The sequence below is a fragment of the Cydia pomonella genome, chromosome 3 (assembly GCF_033807575.1).
Source record: "Cydia pomonella isolate Wapato2018A chromosome 3, ilCydPomo1, whole genome shotgun sequence".
Lineage (NCBI taxonomy): Eukaryota > Metazoa > Arthropoda > Insecta > Lepidoptera > Tortricidae > Cydia > Cydia pomonella.
The window spans coordinates 22,081,778-22,095,104 of record NC_084705.1 but is presented as its reverse complement, the minus strand read 5'-3'; the positions used below and the strand labels follow the sequence as shown (position 1 = coordinate 22,095,104).

At 34.4% G+C, this 13,327-nt stretch overlaps 1 protein-coding gene across 3 annotated transcripts in view; it reads left to right on the top strand.

Moving 5' to 3' along the window:
- LOC133516305 (uncharacterized) overlaps positions 1 to 13,327 on the top strand; it is a 102,089-nt gene that overhangs the window by 13,153 nt on the left and 75,609 nt on the right. For 2 of the 3 annotated variants that reach the window (XR_009799200.1, XM_061849160.1), the window contains exon 1: positions 1,377 to 1,865. The exons of the other annotated variant lie outside the window; for it this stretch is intronic. Coding sequence is in view for 1 of the 2 variants with exons in the window: in XM_061849160.1 (XP_061705144.1) it covers positions 1,811 to 1,865 (55 nt within the window). In the remaining variant the exon portion in view is untranslated. Of the gene's footprint in view, positions 1 to 1,376; positions 1,866 to 13,327 lie in introns of those variants that run through there. 3 annotated transcript variants of the gene reach the window in all.

Genomic DNA, 13,327 nt, shown 5'->3' with positions numbered 1-13,327 from the left:
AGGGCATTTATTTGTGTGATGAACACAGATATTTGTTCCTTAGTCCATAACACATGGATATAAGAATGTATTTATTTATATACGTATGTATATCGTCGCCTAGTACTCATAGCTTTGGTTTATTTGGGGTCCATCTGTCTATAAAGATTGTCCCCAAATATTTATTTATTTTATAATAAGTTTTTAGCGAACTTTGCGAAAACTTATTTGCAATAAGATTAATTAACAATACGTTTTATTCCGGTTTATATGGATATGTTCCATATAAACAGTTAGTTTCAGGCCGTACTTTGCGTTATTTGAGTATTTAGCGTTATTACATTACATAAATTAATATTAATAAGATAGTTGCTTTGAAGTATTAATGCTTTTACGTGAACAAAGCCAGTAGGATGTCTAGCCTATTATTTATTCGGTGGTCTAGCCTGATTTAGATTTGTACCTTTTTCACAAGTATCTACTTACACTCTGTGTAACTGATACAACTCATCAAGTACAGCAGTAATTGGCAAAAACTTGCTAACCACTAAGCAGTCACCCCAGCCTATGGACGCACAAAACTTCAAATGCGCACCATGCGGCGGTGCTGTAAAAGTAATAAGTATATGTATAACTAATAATAGCATATAACATAAACATTTTCTGTATTTATGTGATTAATTAAGTATATTAGTTACCTACACATGCACTAAACGATAGGTGTTTATTCAAGCCACACTTTGTACTCAAACGATAAGCCTCGGGATATCGTAATAAACACAAAACGTTAATTTAACGGTACAATGGCCTTTACAATACATTAAAATTTGCATATACCTACTTGACGACGTACCTAGAGTTAGTACAAGGGTGCGAAATAATATCTCGTTGTGTTAGCACGTGTCGAGCAAACAAACACGGCAGCACAATACCATACATTGTACGAAACGGCTTACCTACACTTCTTAAGTAGAGTTAGACCAAGATAAGTCTGCAAGTGTTATTTATACGTCATAATTTCATAGAAGTTTGACTTTTAAAATAACACTTGAACTGCGTGTGCTATCAAAATCGTTGCAGACTTGTCTTGGTGTAACTCTAGGTATATAAACCTTGAAACAAATAAGTGAAACTATTCCACTGAAACTTACTTTTTAGGTTACGTAATATACTTAACCTGTAATTAAAATGCTTCTAAATTCAGTTTCTAAAAATTCAGTCTGATTAGACCACTGATTTGCAAGGGTTCTTTTGTTTTAAATCGATCATTAACCCTTACCCAAAACGTTTTAATCGATGACAAAATATAATAAAAGATTCAGGCTGAGCAGGTGCGAGCCGTATAAAGCAAAGTAGATAAATAATGGAAATATGTGGTGCGATTCAAAGGATATAACTGACGGTCCAGCCGACAATTTTCATTTAAATTCTACCAAATGATTTGCCTACAAAACGGTCTAGAGAGGTACAGAGCCACAGCTTAGCAAACTAAGCGCAGAAAACTCTAGTGATCTGGCGGTATCCAAGCCAGTTCTATCGACATTTGTTTTCAAACGAGCTTTCCCGCTTAAATCTGACGTTTCCCCAGTCCGGTTGTTTTCTTCAGTGCTCAGCGGGACTCCCGAGAGGGTAAACGTATCCGATTCTGATAGATTTTTGGAACATTATTTGAATTTCAAATTTAAATTTCGATTTTATTTTATTTCTCAAGAAACAATGGAAATAGTTACAGTTTTGAAAGCGGACATGTAGTTTTATATGTGAATATGTATAGAGTTAAGGAACTGAAGAAAGTTTAAGACTGTGAAAATAGTGGGTTAGTGATTCGAAAATGATAGGGCGCCTGAAGTCGACGTTTTTGTTTATTTTCTTGCATTGTTTTGGAGGTAAGTAAAACTTTGTGAAATATGATGCTAAATTAAATTACCTACCTGACTGTTGGTAATAAGGCTTTAAAATTTTAAGAATCTTTTCATATACGACACATAGTGGATATGTTTCTTTTTTCCGTAACTTTAATATCTTACAGGATTTAATGTAATTCATCTTTAACATTTAACTTAAAATGCAATAACATCTATCTTGCGTGAATTGTTGGTTTTGAGTAGTAGACATACTAGTAGTATACTTAGTGATGTACTCGAGTCTTTTGAGTCTGAATTTGAAGAACTCGACTCGTTTCTAGGAAACTCGGCGCTTAAAAAACTTCCGAGTCTTTTAAGTCCCGAGGCGAACCATTAATTGAGTCTTTTTTAAGAGAACTCAAAAGGACTCGAGCCTCCGAATAAAGACTCCGTCAACAATTTCAAAGGCTTAACCTAGATAAAAGTAAAGAAATTATGCGTTATTGTATAATTTGTGTGCCTTATCCACGAATATTAATTAAAGACAAATCATTTCAAATTTTGCAAACAAAAAAATAGACAGTTCCCTGAAAAAACCTACAAAAGACGCGAGTCTCTAACAAGTCGAAAAGAACTCGAGCTTATACTTAATATGTGAGTCTGAAAAACTGAGTCGAGTTTCAAAGCAGAGGACTCAAAGGGCTCGAGTCTTAACCAACACTAAGTATACTATTTCTACGAATCGCACGGAGTAACGTCAATATGAGTCTACAATTGACCAACTTAACAATTTATTTTATTCTGCTTGGGATTCAATTTCGATTCCCAGTAAATAAAGAACACCATAGATTTTTTATATAATAAATTTACTAAAGAAATAAACAGTATGTTTTTACAAATTTTCTGTATTCAGTCTTTTCCTGAAATAATAAGTGACATTCAAAAGTCATTTTTATACGAAAATGTTTTTCATCTGAATTTATATATTATAGATAGTATATATATATTTTTGTCTTTCCCATCAACGGAATATTGGTATTACGGATCTTTGGGAAGCATGCGCGGAGCCGAATCCAACACCGTAGAGGCCCTTTTCGCACTTTAATGAAATAAAAGAAGTACACCGAGCGGATGCTGCCTTTGCCCGTGTCATGGGACGCACGCAGAGGCAGCACCCGCCAGGGTGTAAGGACTATTTGAGAGTTGATGAAATCTAAAATGAACTTGGCTATTGGGTGAAAGCGATGGACTAAATACTGGGTTATAGAATAAAGAGCCGGACGCCTGCCTGATTATTATTGTACTGCGTATTTTAACTAGATAACATCTTTATAAAAATTAGGTATCTACGACAACTGTAACAACTGCTAATATTATTAATATTTTGTACGTCAGAGTGTGTAGTCATCTCCGGAAATCCAATTTTATTAAAATAAATTAATTTATTAATGGTTATAAACAAAAAGTTTTATTACCAACATAATATAAGTAATATAAAAAGAACAATAATGTTTGACTTGTTTAATAAATTACAATTAAATAAAAACTAACAAAAAAAAGTCCCCCAAATCTGTCCCCTGCGGAAGGATGCCAATAATGATGTCTATATTCCCCCGCTGAATGGCAATGCCGACGATTCTTTGGCCAAGGAATGCGCCAGCCCTAGGTTCTCTAGCGATGTCGAGGAGCAAGCATCTTTCTATTCATTAATTTTGTTATCATGTCCACATTATTGCGAACAACGACGGCACTCCGATCCCTGATTACTATGAATGAAAATACCATTTATATCACTAAATAAAGTGCCTTTATAATTAATAAAAGAGAAGTAAAGATTCAGAATCAGAATCAGAATTTTCGATTGTAATAGGTGTATAGGTGTGGCTATCCACAAATGCGGATGTACAATATCAATATCATACCTAAAAATAATATGCTGCATGCATACTTTGAAATGAATAATATTCTTACATATATCAAAACCAAATACAGAAAACTAATTAAAACATTCAATGAATTGTGAGATGTCATAAAATATTCAAATTATAAAATAAAAATGTAATTTAAAAAATGATGTTACAGTGGAAATGTGAGAAAAAGTTCATTAAAAAATTAATTACTTTTAAGATTGACCTCGTATTTGTATACTAACAAATTCAGAATAAAACCATTTGTTACAAGATTTATTGCTAAGTTGGATACAAAAAATAAACAGTGGCACTCCGGGAGTGCCGATAGAATTGAAAATATGAACAATTACCTGTGTATTTTTTTAATGGTCAGGATATAGTTTAAGCTTTATTAGGTTTCGGATACGGTAACGGTAACAGTGTCGCGAGTTCAATGTTTTTTCCCATCTCAAAAAATGCCCAACGCGCCTAAAGAAGCTTTCACTTCAAAAACAAACTTTTTTCCAATTAACTTGTTCCTTTAAACATTTCTGATTGTATCTCAAAAAGTTCACAACTCCGTAAAGGCCGGAAACAAAAAGTCTGTAACTGTGCGAAGTTCCTTTTCTTATCCTGCCAGGCGGTTGAACTAATTAAGTGCAACACAAATCTCGTCTCTCAACTCGTCATTATAAAGATGTTTAATTTTTTTTTTAGGTTGGTACTTACCTACTCAAAATCTATTTCGGTGGGTGACATTTTTAATTGATTACTTAATTATTTGGGCGTCTTCTGCCTTCCTCGCTCCTCTGATATGTTAAGCTTAAAAAACAGCATTTGTCACCACCAAACCACCTGGCCACCTGCGGAATACTGCGTTGCGAATATCTTACATATAAACTGGATTAGGTATTTTTAAGGTTTTTGTTATATGCGGGAAAATTGGCGTAATATAAGATAATATATAAATGTATCGCATAAAGATATACCATAGGTACCTTTGTGGCTTTGTTTATTTTAGTTATAGTTAATACTCGTATTAATGTAATTAATGTTCATAACTTTATTGTAATAGAATGGTGGATTAATATTTTAAATTTAATATATATTGTTTTTTGAAAATTACATTTAGAAAAAAAGTTTTTTTTTTTTTCCAACATGTACCTACAACATTTTTTATTGCTATACTAGAAAGCTATAAATAGTATCTATGTACATATTTCAATATACCAGTTTAATGGTTTCGTATAATTTAGCTTATTAAGTAAACGGGCACAAATGAGCCGACAGCGCCGGGACTTAATCACGTCAGGCTGACGTTGACAAGAATTTTAATTCCTAATTCTTGGATCTCCGAAAAAAACTTTTGACGAATTAAGTTAATAAAGAATAATCACAGATACGTTTTGTAATTTAATAAAATTTATATAACAAGTAGAAGTGTAAATAGGTAAAGTATTATTATTGGTATTTAAAATTACATGCACATACAGAATGTGGTTTTAAACTTCTGTTTGATTTGGCATGATAAATTAAATGACTGATTTAGTTCTTCATTCATTAAAAAAAAATACAAAATAATAAAATACTACGACAGTCACTATAGTAAAACAAGCATTATACCTGGAGTGAACTTCAATAGAAAATTCAAATAATTAAACATACCAATTCTCTCCGTAATCTCGCACTTTTTAAGGACAACCTTTGACCTTATCCACAGGTTATATAAGTACTTAAATATTTTATTAATACTACTCTGTAATTAAAATAGACGTTGATTATTAATATTTTAGTAAAATCAACCTTAGTAAGAATTTTAGATTATATGTCAAATGCTAACAGTATCTGTCATATTTGTTACAATATTTGCGATTTCTATTGAACTACAATTTAACCAATATGTTCAGAAAGCAGAGTTTTTAGATCACAAAGTGGCTGCCAAAAATTTAATTAGCAATCATAAGACCTTTCTTGAGGGTCTCTATCAATTCGAATTCTGAGTTTTTGACTTACGCTCAATATAAAAAATCACGAACATCCGATAAAATGCACTTAAACAAACTTTGCACAAAAGGTAAGCTAAGAAAACGGCTTCTAAAAGTTAAAAAAATAAATCGGCAATATCATCCATCAACTTCATCATCATCATCATCATCACGGAACTTATCGATTACCTTTTTTTATTCCTACGTACAAAAAAAATAAATTAAAAAATATGATTTCCGCGTTCCCGGGCACGCAATCAAAATCGCCCACGCCTACGCTCATTTTGAGAGTGAGAGAAGAACACGAACTTACTGAGCTTTCATCAAGTATCACAACCAAATAATGAAACCTATGATATTTATGTCAATATCACGTCAAATATTGACTAGCCATCCGTCCATTCCATATAAGGTGTTCCTTAATATGTTATAACAGCGTTTTTCATTATTTGTTCCTCAATTTGTCATTAAATAACAGATCGATCTACTTAAATATAAAAAACCGGTAAAGTACATCACACAATTTTCTACAATGTTTTTTTATTACTCACGCTTGACTGTAGATTTTTTTATAATAGGACATTATTACACACATTGACTAATAGTCTGGAGGAAACCGGCCTTTGTGAGAAAAGTCGTCGACATCTCTTCTAAATACCTAAAACTGGTATGGATGTGTTCCTCGTTGTCTCCAGAATACGAATTGACCGGTTTTATTATTTTATGGAGAGGGGGACGGGTCGAAAAAAAAAAGGGGGAGGAGGGGGAGAGAGATGGTGGCTTTCCATTATTACTTGTGTTCTATTTTACTGATCAATTCCTGTGAGGTGTCGTTAAAAAGAACATTTAACGTACAATTATTGTTTTCTAACAAACGTAGTCATAATCATAACTGCACTAATTTACAAAATGATGGCATAATTACTGCTAAAACATGCTTGTAACTCAATAAATTATAACTTCATAATTTCAATTATAATTAATGTTATTACAAAATATACGGGAAATTTTATGAACTTCCCAAAAAAAAATCCCTTTTTTTTTGGTATATGATTTTACAGAAGCAATTAATGATGAATGTTGTTCAGCATGAGTCACTGCGCAACGTCATATAAATCCCAACAAACAATTAGGCGATCATTAGCACCTATTTATTACCTAAAGACGTAGAATGGCTCTAGAATAGCTACATAGTCTTAGCCTACAGGCTATGGTGACATAAAAATGCTTTAAGATCCACAGTTGCTGTTTTGGCTGTTTTAATGCATGTTAAGCAGCTAGTGTTATTGCTCAAAGTGAATTATACAAATCTTAACATCTATATGAGTAATGAGCAGCTGCAGTTTGCACTTAAGGTTCTAAACAGGCGATAAAAAGTCCCTTCTCCATAAACTAAAACAAAACCGGTCAATCCGTATTCCGGAGATAACGAGGAACACATCCATACTAATTTTAGGTATTTAGAAGAGATGTCTACGAAAATCGTGAAGGAGACGACTTGTGGTTAATTTTCCTACAGTCTATGAGTCCTACAGTAAGCTCAATAAGGCTTGTGTTGGGAGTACTTAAACAACGATATATATAGTATATAAATATGTATATAAGAACATGCCTGAATCAGGAACAAATATCCGTACTCATCACACGAATCCATCGGCTTCATAGACTGGGTCACTTTCCACTAGGCCAGACAAGTCGTCAGATTTATAATAGATTTTCTTGTAATCTATATTAACAAGAACTATTTTGTGTACTTGTTGTTTCAAAAGTTTAGCCTCAGTATTTTTGGAGATAATGATGTTTTTTTTTACATTTTTTTACATAACTTCTAAACTTTAAAAAATGTTTTTAAAATTCTCACAACCTTGAGACCTTTCATTTGATACGATATTTTTACTTTATTTTTTTTTACTTCTAAGTGACCCCTATATATATATATATATATTTATTTTATTTACGTTACATGTTTATCTCTGGTTCACAGACTGACATATCCGTACCAAATAACAACTTAATTGGTCCTGTAGTCTCGGAGCAAATAGACTGTGACAGACGAACAGACAGACGCATGAGTAATCCTATAAGGATTCCGTTGTTTTCCTTTTGAGGTACGAAACCCTACATTAAAAGGAACTAATTTTATCAATTTAAACGTTTTTCACATCTTAAGTCAAACTCTTATTTGAAGAAGATATTTCTAAACGAAGCTTTTTTGCAAATATTTTATAGAAAGATGCATATTATTATTTGGAGCCTGTCGTGTCCCACTGCTGGGCAAAGGCCTCCCCCCAATATCTCCACTGATCTCTGTCCAATGCTGTGTATGGCCACTCCTTCAAGAAGGAGTCCAGTTCATCCCGCCATCGACGGGGAGGTCAGCCAGATCCCCGATTCGAGTTTTCGGGCTCCCACTCTGTAGTGACTTTGCCCCACAACTCATTCGGCATTCGGCAGACGTGACCAGCCCAGTCCCATTTTAGCTTGGCCACCTTCCGAGCTAGATTGACGATTTGTGTCTTGGAGCGCAGCGTGGTGTTCCGGATTCGATCCACCAATTTGACACCTAATATGCTACGCTCCATGGGTCGTTGGCAAACCCCGAGGGTGGACTTCTGAGTTTTAGTCAAACACCAAGTTTGTGCACCGTAGGTTAGAACTGGACCAATAGTTCCTCCAGGTATTTTCAATCCGTCTTTCGACCTCTTTTTCCTGACGAGCCTGGAAGAAGACTAATTGCCCCAAATTACTTTACATAATTGATATTGCAAAAAATACTTGTTCAGTTCCTTTTAACTTGAGAGTATCGAGTTATTTGAAAATTAAATCTCGCAGAAGTTAATTAATTAAGGAATGTTTCATCTGTTAAGCTACCGGTATACAATAATAATAATCTGTTATTCTACGAAAGCATAATTTCTATTGTATAATAAATGTTTTCGAACATAGGTACTAGCAATTCGCTCTGCCTCGCATGGATACAATGTCACCATCGTCGTATGCAACCTTGGAGGATTTAACAACTGGAGACGCCTTGTCTGTAATTTTCTGTACAACAGTCTGCCGATTTTTACGGGGGACGGGCACGTAACGCACACATAGACATGTCAGATAAATCTCATTCCATACAATACATATGACCATTGGCCGAGGTTTTCGACAGAGGGGTAAGCTCTTAAAGGTGACTCCAGTTGTTGAATCCTCCGAGTATTCAACCAATTTACATAAATAGTCGAGGAACACCCCATTAAAATCCGGGTAAAACATTTAATCGTACAGACGGACCAACTTCGCTGTATACAATGTAGAGATAAACTGCATATTAAGTAAGATGGCCAGTTTTAACTTGTAACAAGCAACAACATAGTATTTTTTTCATTGGTAATGTGACCATACAGTTTTGCAGCTTGCACACTTTTTTGACATTTTCATTTAAGCTAAGGTTTATATTAGATGAAATTATGTAAAATAGCTTGCAACATAATTATTTTTATATACATATAAGAACTATAGGTATATCTATTGATATTTAAAAATAAATAATAGAAAACTACCACTTGGCATCATAGCAAGTGACATTAAATGGCATAACGTAATTTTTATTATACGTTGTTTTTGGTGTATTATAATTTAAATTAAATCTTAATGGAAATAATGCCTATTTTAATATATGTTTGCAGTATAAAAACACATTGTCAGTTTAGTTATATAATATTTTCATATAGGTAACGTAATATTTTATACTATTTTAATAAGTAAAGCATAACACACATTGTATACACATTGTGCACATATTGTGTAGCACGTTTTGACGTGTTATTTGTAAAATATTTATTCGGGGTCGCAGTTCTAACCTAACCAAACCTATTTTTTGGTAGATATTCAATTCTTAGGGATGACAAATCTACTCTATTCTGCGAGGTCGTAGTTTTAACCTAACCCAACCCACTATTTGTTATTTATTGGATTTTGCGGGGGTCGTAGTATTAACCTAACCTAACAAACTTTTCTGGGGGACTTAATACCATATCACTAGTCATAACTTGTATGTTTTATAGTATGTGATAATTATAGCAGTGTGTATTAGATAAAATGTAAATACACCTTATGATCATGTGCGCGTTAAGCCGAATGTATAAATAAAGAATAACATTATGTATATCGTTGGTTCGTTAATATAAAAGTATGTCATATAAGTATTACATTATTCCAAATAACGGTATAACAAATTATAATAATACGAAAAGTAATTATATTAAATATAATGCACCCATTATAGGACAATTTTACACAGATTGACCTAGGCACGAGTAGTCCCACAGTAAGCCTAATAAGGCTTGGGTTGTGGGTCCTAGGCGACGATATATATAATATTTATATAAACACTTATATAGACAGAAAACACTCATAACTCAGCATCATGTAGCTCGTACTAGCTTCTACCTAAAACTTCATCTGCATGAAAGGTGAAGAATTGAAGATAGTTTGTGTCCCGGGAAATGCACTCACACGGCCCGATTCGAAGAATGATTAAGACACGTTTAAGATCTTTAAAATATCGATAGCTAAACGACACGTCCAAATTGACGTTTATTTCGATTCCGCTGTGATCCCAAAAAGATCTATCTACGATATTTCTAACGTCAAGGTGACATTGGTTGCCCGAATCGAGCTGCTTCTGTATTATACGACATACAAACGATGTCTAAATGAGAACTTATCTAAACCACAACTTATCGTTATCGTATCTCATTCTTCGATATACCTAATTTTCGTTTAACCCATTCAGCGTTAATCACGATACTTTGTCGTTTTGCCTCCACGAAGCATTTCCATGTTATCGGCTACGACGTAGCGCTACAACCGTAGCTCAGCGGTTAATGTGTTAAATGGTAACAGACCGATACTAGAGTTACTTTCGCATTTCACTACACTTTATAAAAGTCCCACACCGCGTCTGTCTGTCTGTATGTTCGCGATAAACTCAAAAACTACTGTACTGGTTTTGACCTCTTAAAATAGTAATTCTTGAGGAAGATATAATCCCCTTATTCATAAACGTCTACTAAAGTTGAGAAGCCGCTAATAATCGTTTGTCCCTTTCCAACGTATTGGTATGATGGAAAGGGACAAACGATTATTAGCGGCTTGTCAACTTTAGTAGACGTTTATGAATAAGGGGGTAAAAGTGTGTAATTTGTTAAGTTGTGTGTAACTCGAGCGAAGCCGGGGCGCGTCATCATTATAATATATAGTAGGTATAACAAATTGACAGTGAACGGAAATTCCGATCACTGCAAATTGATGTTACCGTGACCTTCGTTGTGTGATAAGAATACAAAATTAATATTGTCATTTACAATTATGATTGGCTGGGCTTCTCTTCCTTGATTTTATTATTGAAGGTTTTCCTTTCGCATTCTTAGGGAGTTTTTCTAACTTCCGCCGCAAATAATAATGGTTAATATTTCATGGTTTATTATACGATATCCATTGAAATGTATTGTGTTTTACTAAGACCACATTTTTGTATAATTCTTTGGTAATAAGGCTCTAAAAAATATACTAGCGACCCGCCCCGGCTTCGCACGGGTTACATAAAATCTTAACAAATCGTACACCTAAACCTTCCTCAAGAATCACTCTACTAATAGCTGGAAAACCGCATGAAAATCCTTTCAGTAGTTTTTTTTTATGATAGAGGAGGCAAACGAGAAGCGCTGGTGGCCTAGCGGTAAGAGCGTGCGACTTGCAATCCGGAGGTCGCGGGTTTAAACCCCGGCTCGTACCAATGAGTTTTTCGAAACTTATGTACGAAATATCATTTGATATTTACCAGTCGCTTTTCGGTGAAGGAAAACATCGTGAGGAAACCGGACTAATCCCAACAAGGCCTAGTTTAACCTCTGAGTTGGAAGATCTGATGGCAGTCGCTTTCGTAAAAACTAGTGCCTACGCCAAATCCTGGGATTAGTTGTCAAGCGGACCCCAGGCTCCCATGAGCCGTAGCAAATGCCGGGACAACGCGAGGAAGAAGATGAGAGGAGGCAAACGAGCAGACGGATCACCTGATGGTAAGCGATTACCGCCGCCCATAGACACCTGCAACACCAGAGGGGTTGTACCTAAATGCGTGCGGGTTTTTGAGTTTATCGTGAACATGCATAGATACAAACAGACAGACACGGCGGGGGAGTTTGTTTTATAAGGTGTAATGATTTATATTATTAGTTTATAAAAAGCTAGGTTGTTTTTTATAACCCTTTATTTTATATACCACGATGGTGGCTATCAAGCATTGGACTCGCCGGTCAAAATTACGTAGGAATTAACGAGAAACAATTTGCCTTGTACAGCAAGCTGCGAAATTGCATGGACAAATTATGAATTAATTCATTGATAAAGTCGCCATGTACTTTTACGGGCGATGGTACACGCTTATAGGTACACTCAGCCGCATAATTGCATGGCCACTTTATTAATGAATCTATTAATAATGTGTATATGCAAGTCTGCGGTTCGCTCATTTATATCTCATTTGGAAATAAGTAACCTTCAATTTGATTAAGAAGTGGCCGACCGCTTCTCCATAAAAAGAAGTATAGTCTATAATGTCTCTGGGAAGAGACATTATAGAAATTATTTTTTACAAAATTTATAGCTATATGCATCTGTGTTTGATTTTTAGGGCTCCGTACCTCGAAAGGAAAAAACGGAGCCCTTATTGGATCACTTTGTTGTCTGTCCGTCCGTCTGTCTGTCTGTCAAGACCCTTTTTCTCAGGAACGTGTGGAAGTATCAAGCTGGAATTTATATCAAATACTCAGGTTTACTGTCCTTTGGATCTGTGAAAAAATCAAACTTCTAAACAAACGCAATCAAAAGATACAGCCGTTTATGCCGCAAATTTCTGCAAATATTCGACACTCGCAAGGGAATTAAAACCTACAGGGTACTTCCCGTGAACTCAGAATCTTGAAATTTGGTACGAAGCAACGTCTTATAGCACAGATAAAGGAAAAATCGAAAACCGTAATTTTTTAGTTACATCATATAGTAAAAATATTTTTAATAATTGATATGACTCGATTGTCGTGATGGGTGAACTATTACTTATATACCTACAGATTTGTACGGAACCCTCGGTGCGCGAGTCCGTCTCGCACTTGGCCGGTTTTTTATTATTATTATAAGAGTTAGCAGCTTTTCAAAATTTCTGTGTAATTCGTTTTTCGCTTGTAACCCCTAATTAAACAAAAATATAAAAAAAATTAACCAGAGCCCCCCATAGCTATAGTTAATTAACATCTAATTTTGAGAACCGGTTGTCCCATTTCCTCTTATTAGTTACAAGTAATCTGCCAGTAACGAATTTAATTGTATCATTTTGTGTACTTACCTGATCTTCTGGCAAACAACGTGGTTTTTTCATCACAATATTTTAATAATATGTGATCGATAAATTATTCATACATAGTCGAACCGCAACTTAACGCATCTATGGATTTATTAATTATAAAAATAACCAGAAAATTGCTTTTCCTATAGAGAGTTTACTTATATAGACATATAAAAGCTCACTTTGTGCCCGCAAAAGCAATTTTGTTTAAAATCTACTTTATTTACTATAAAA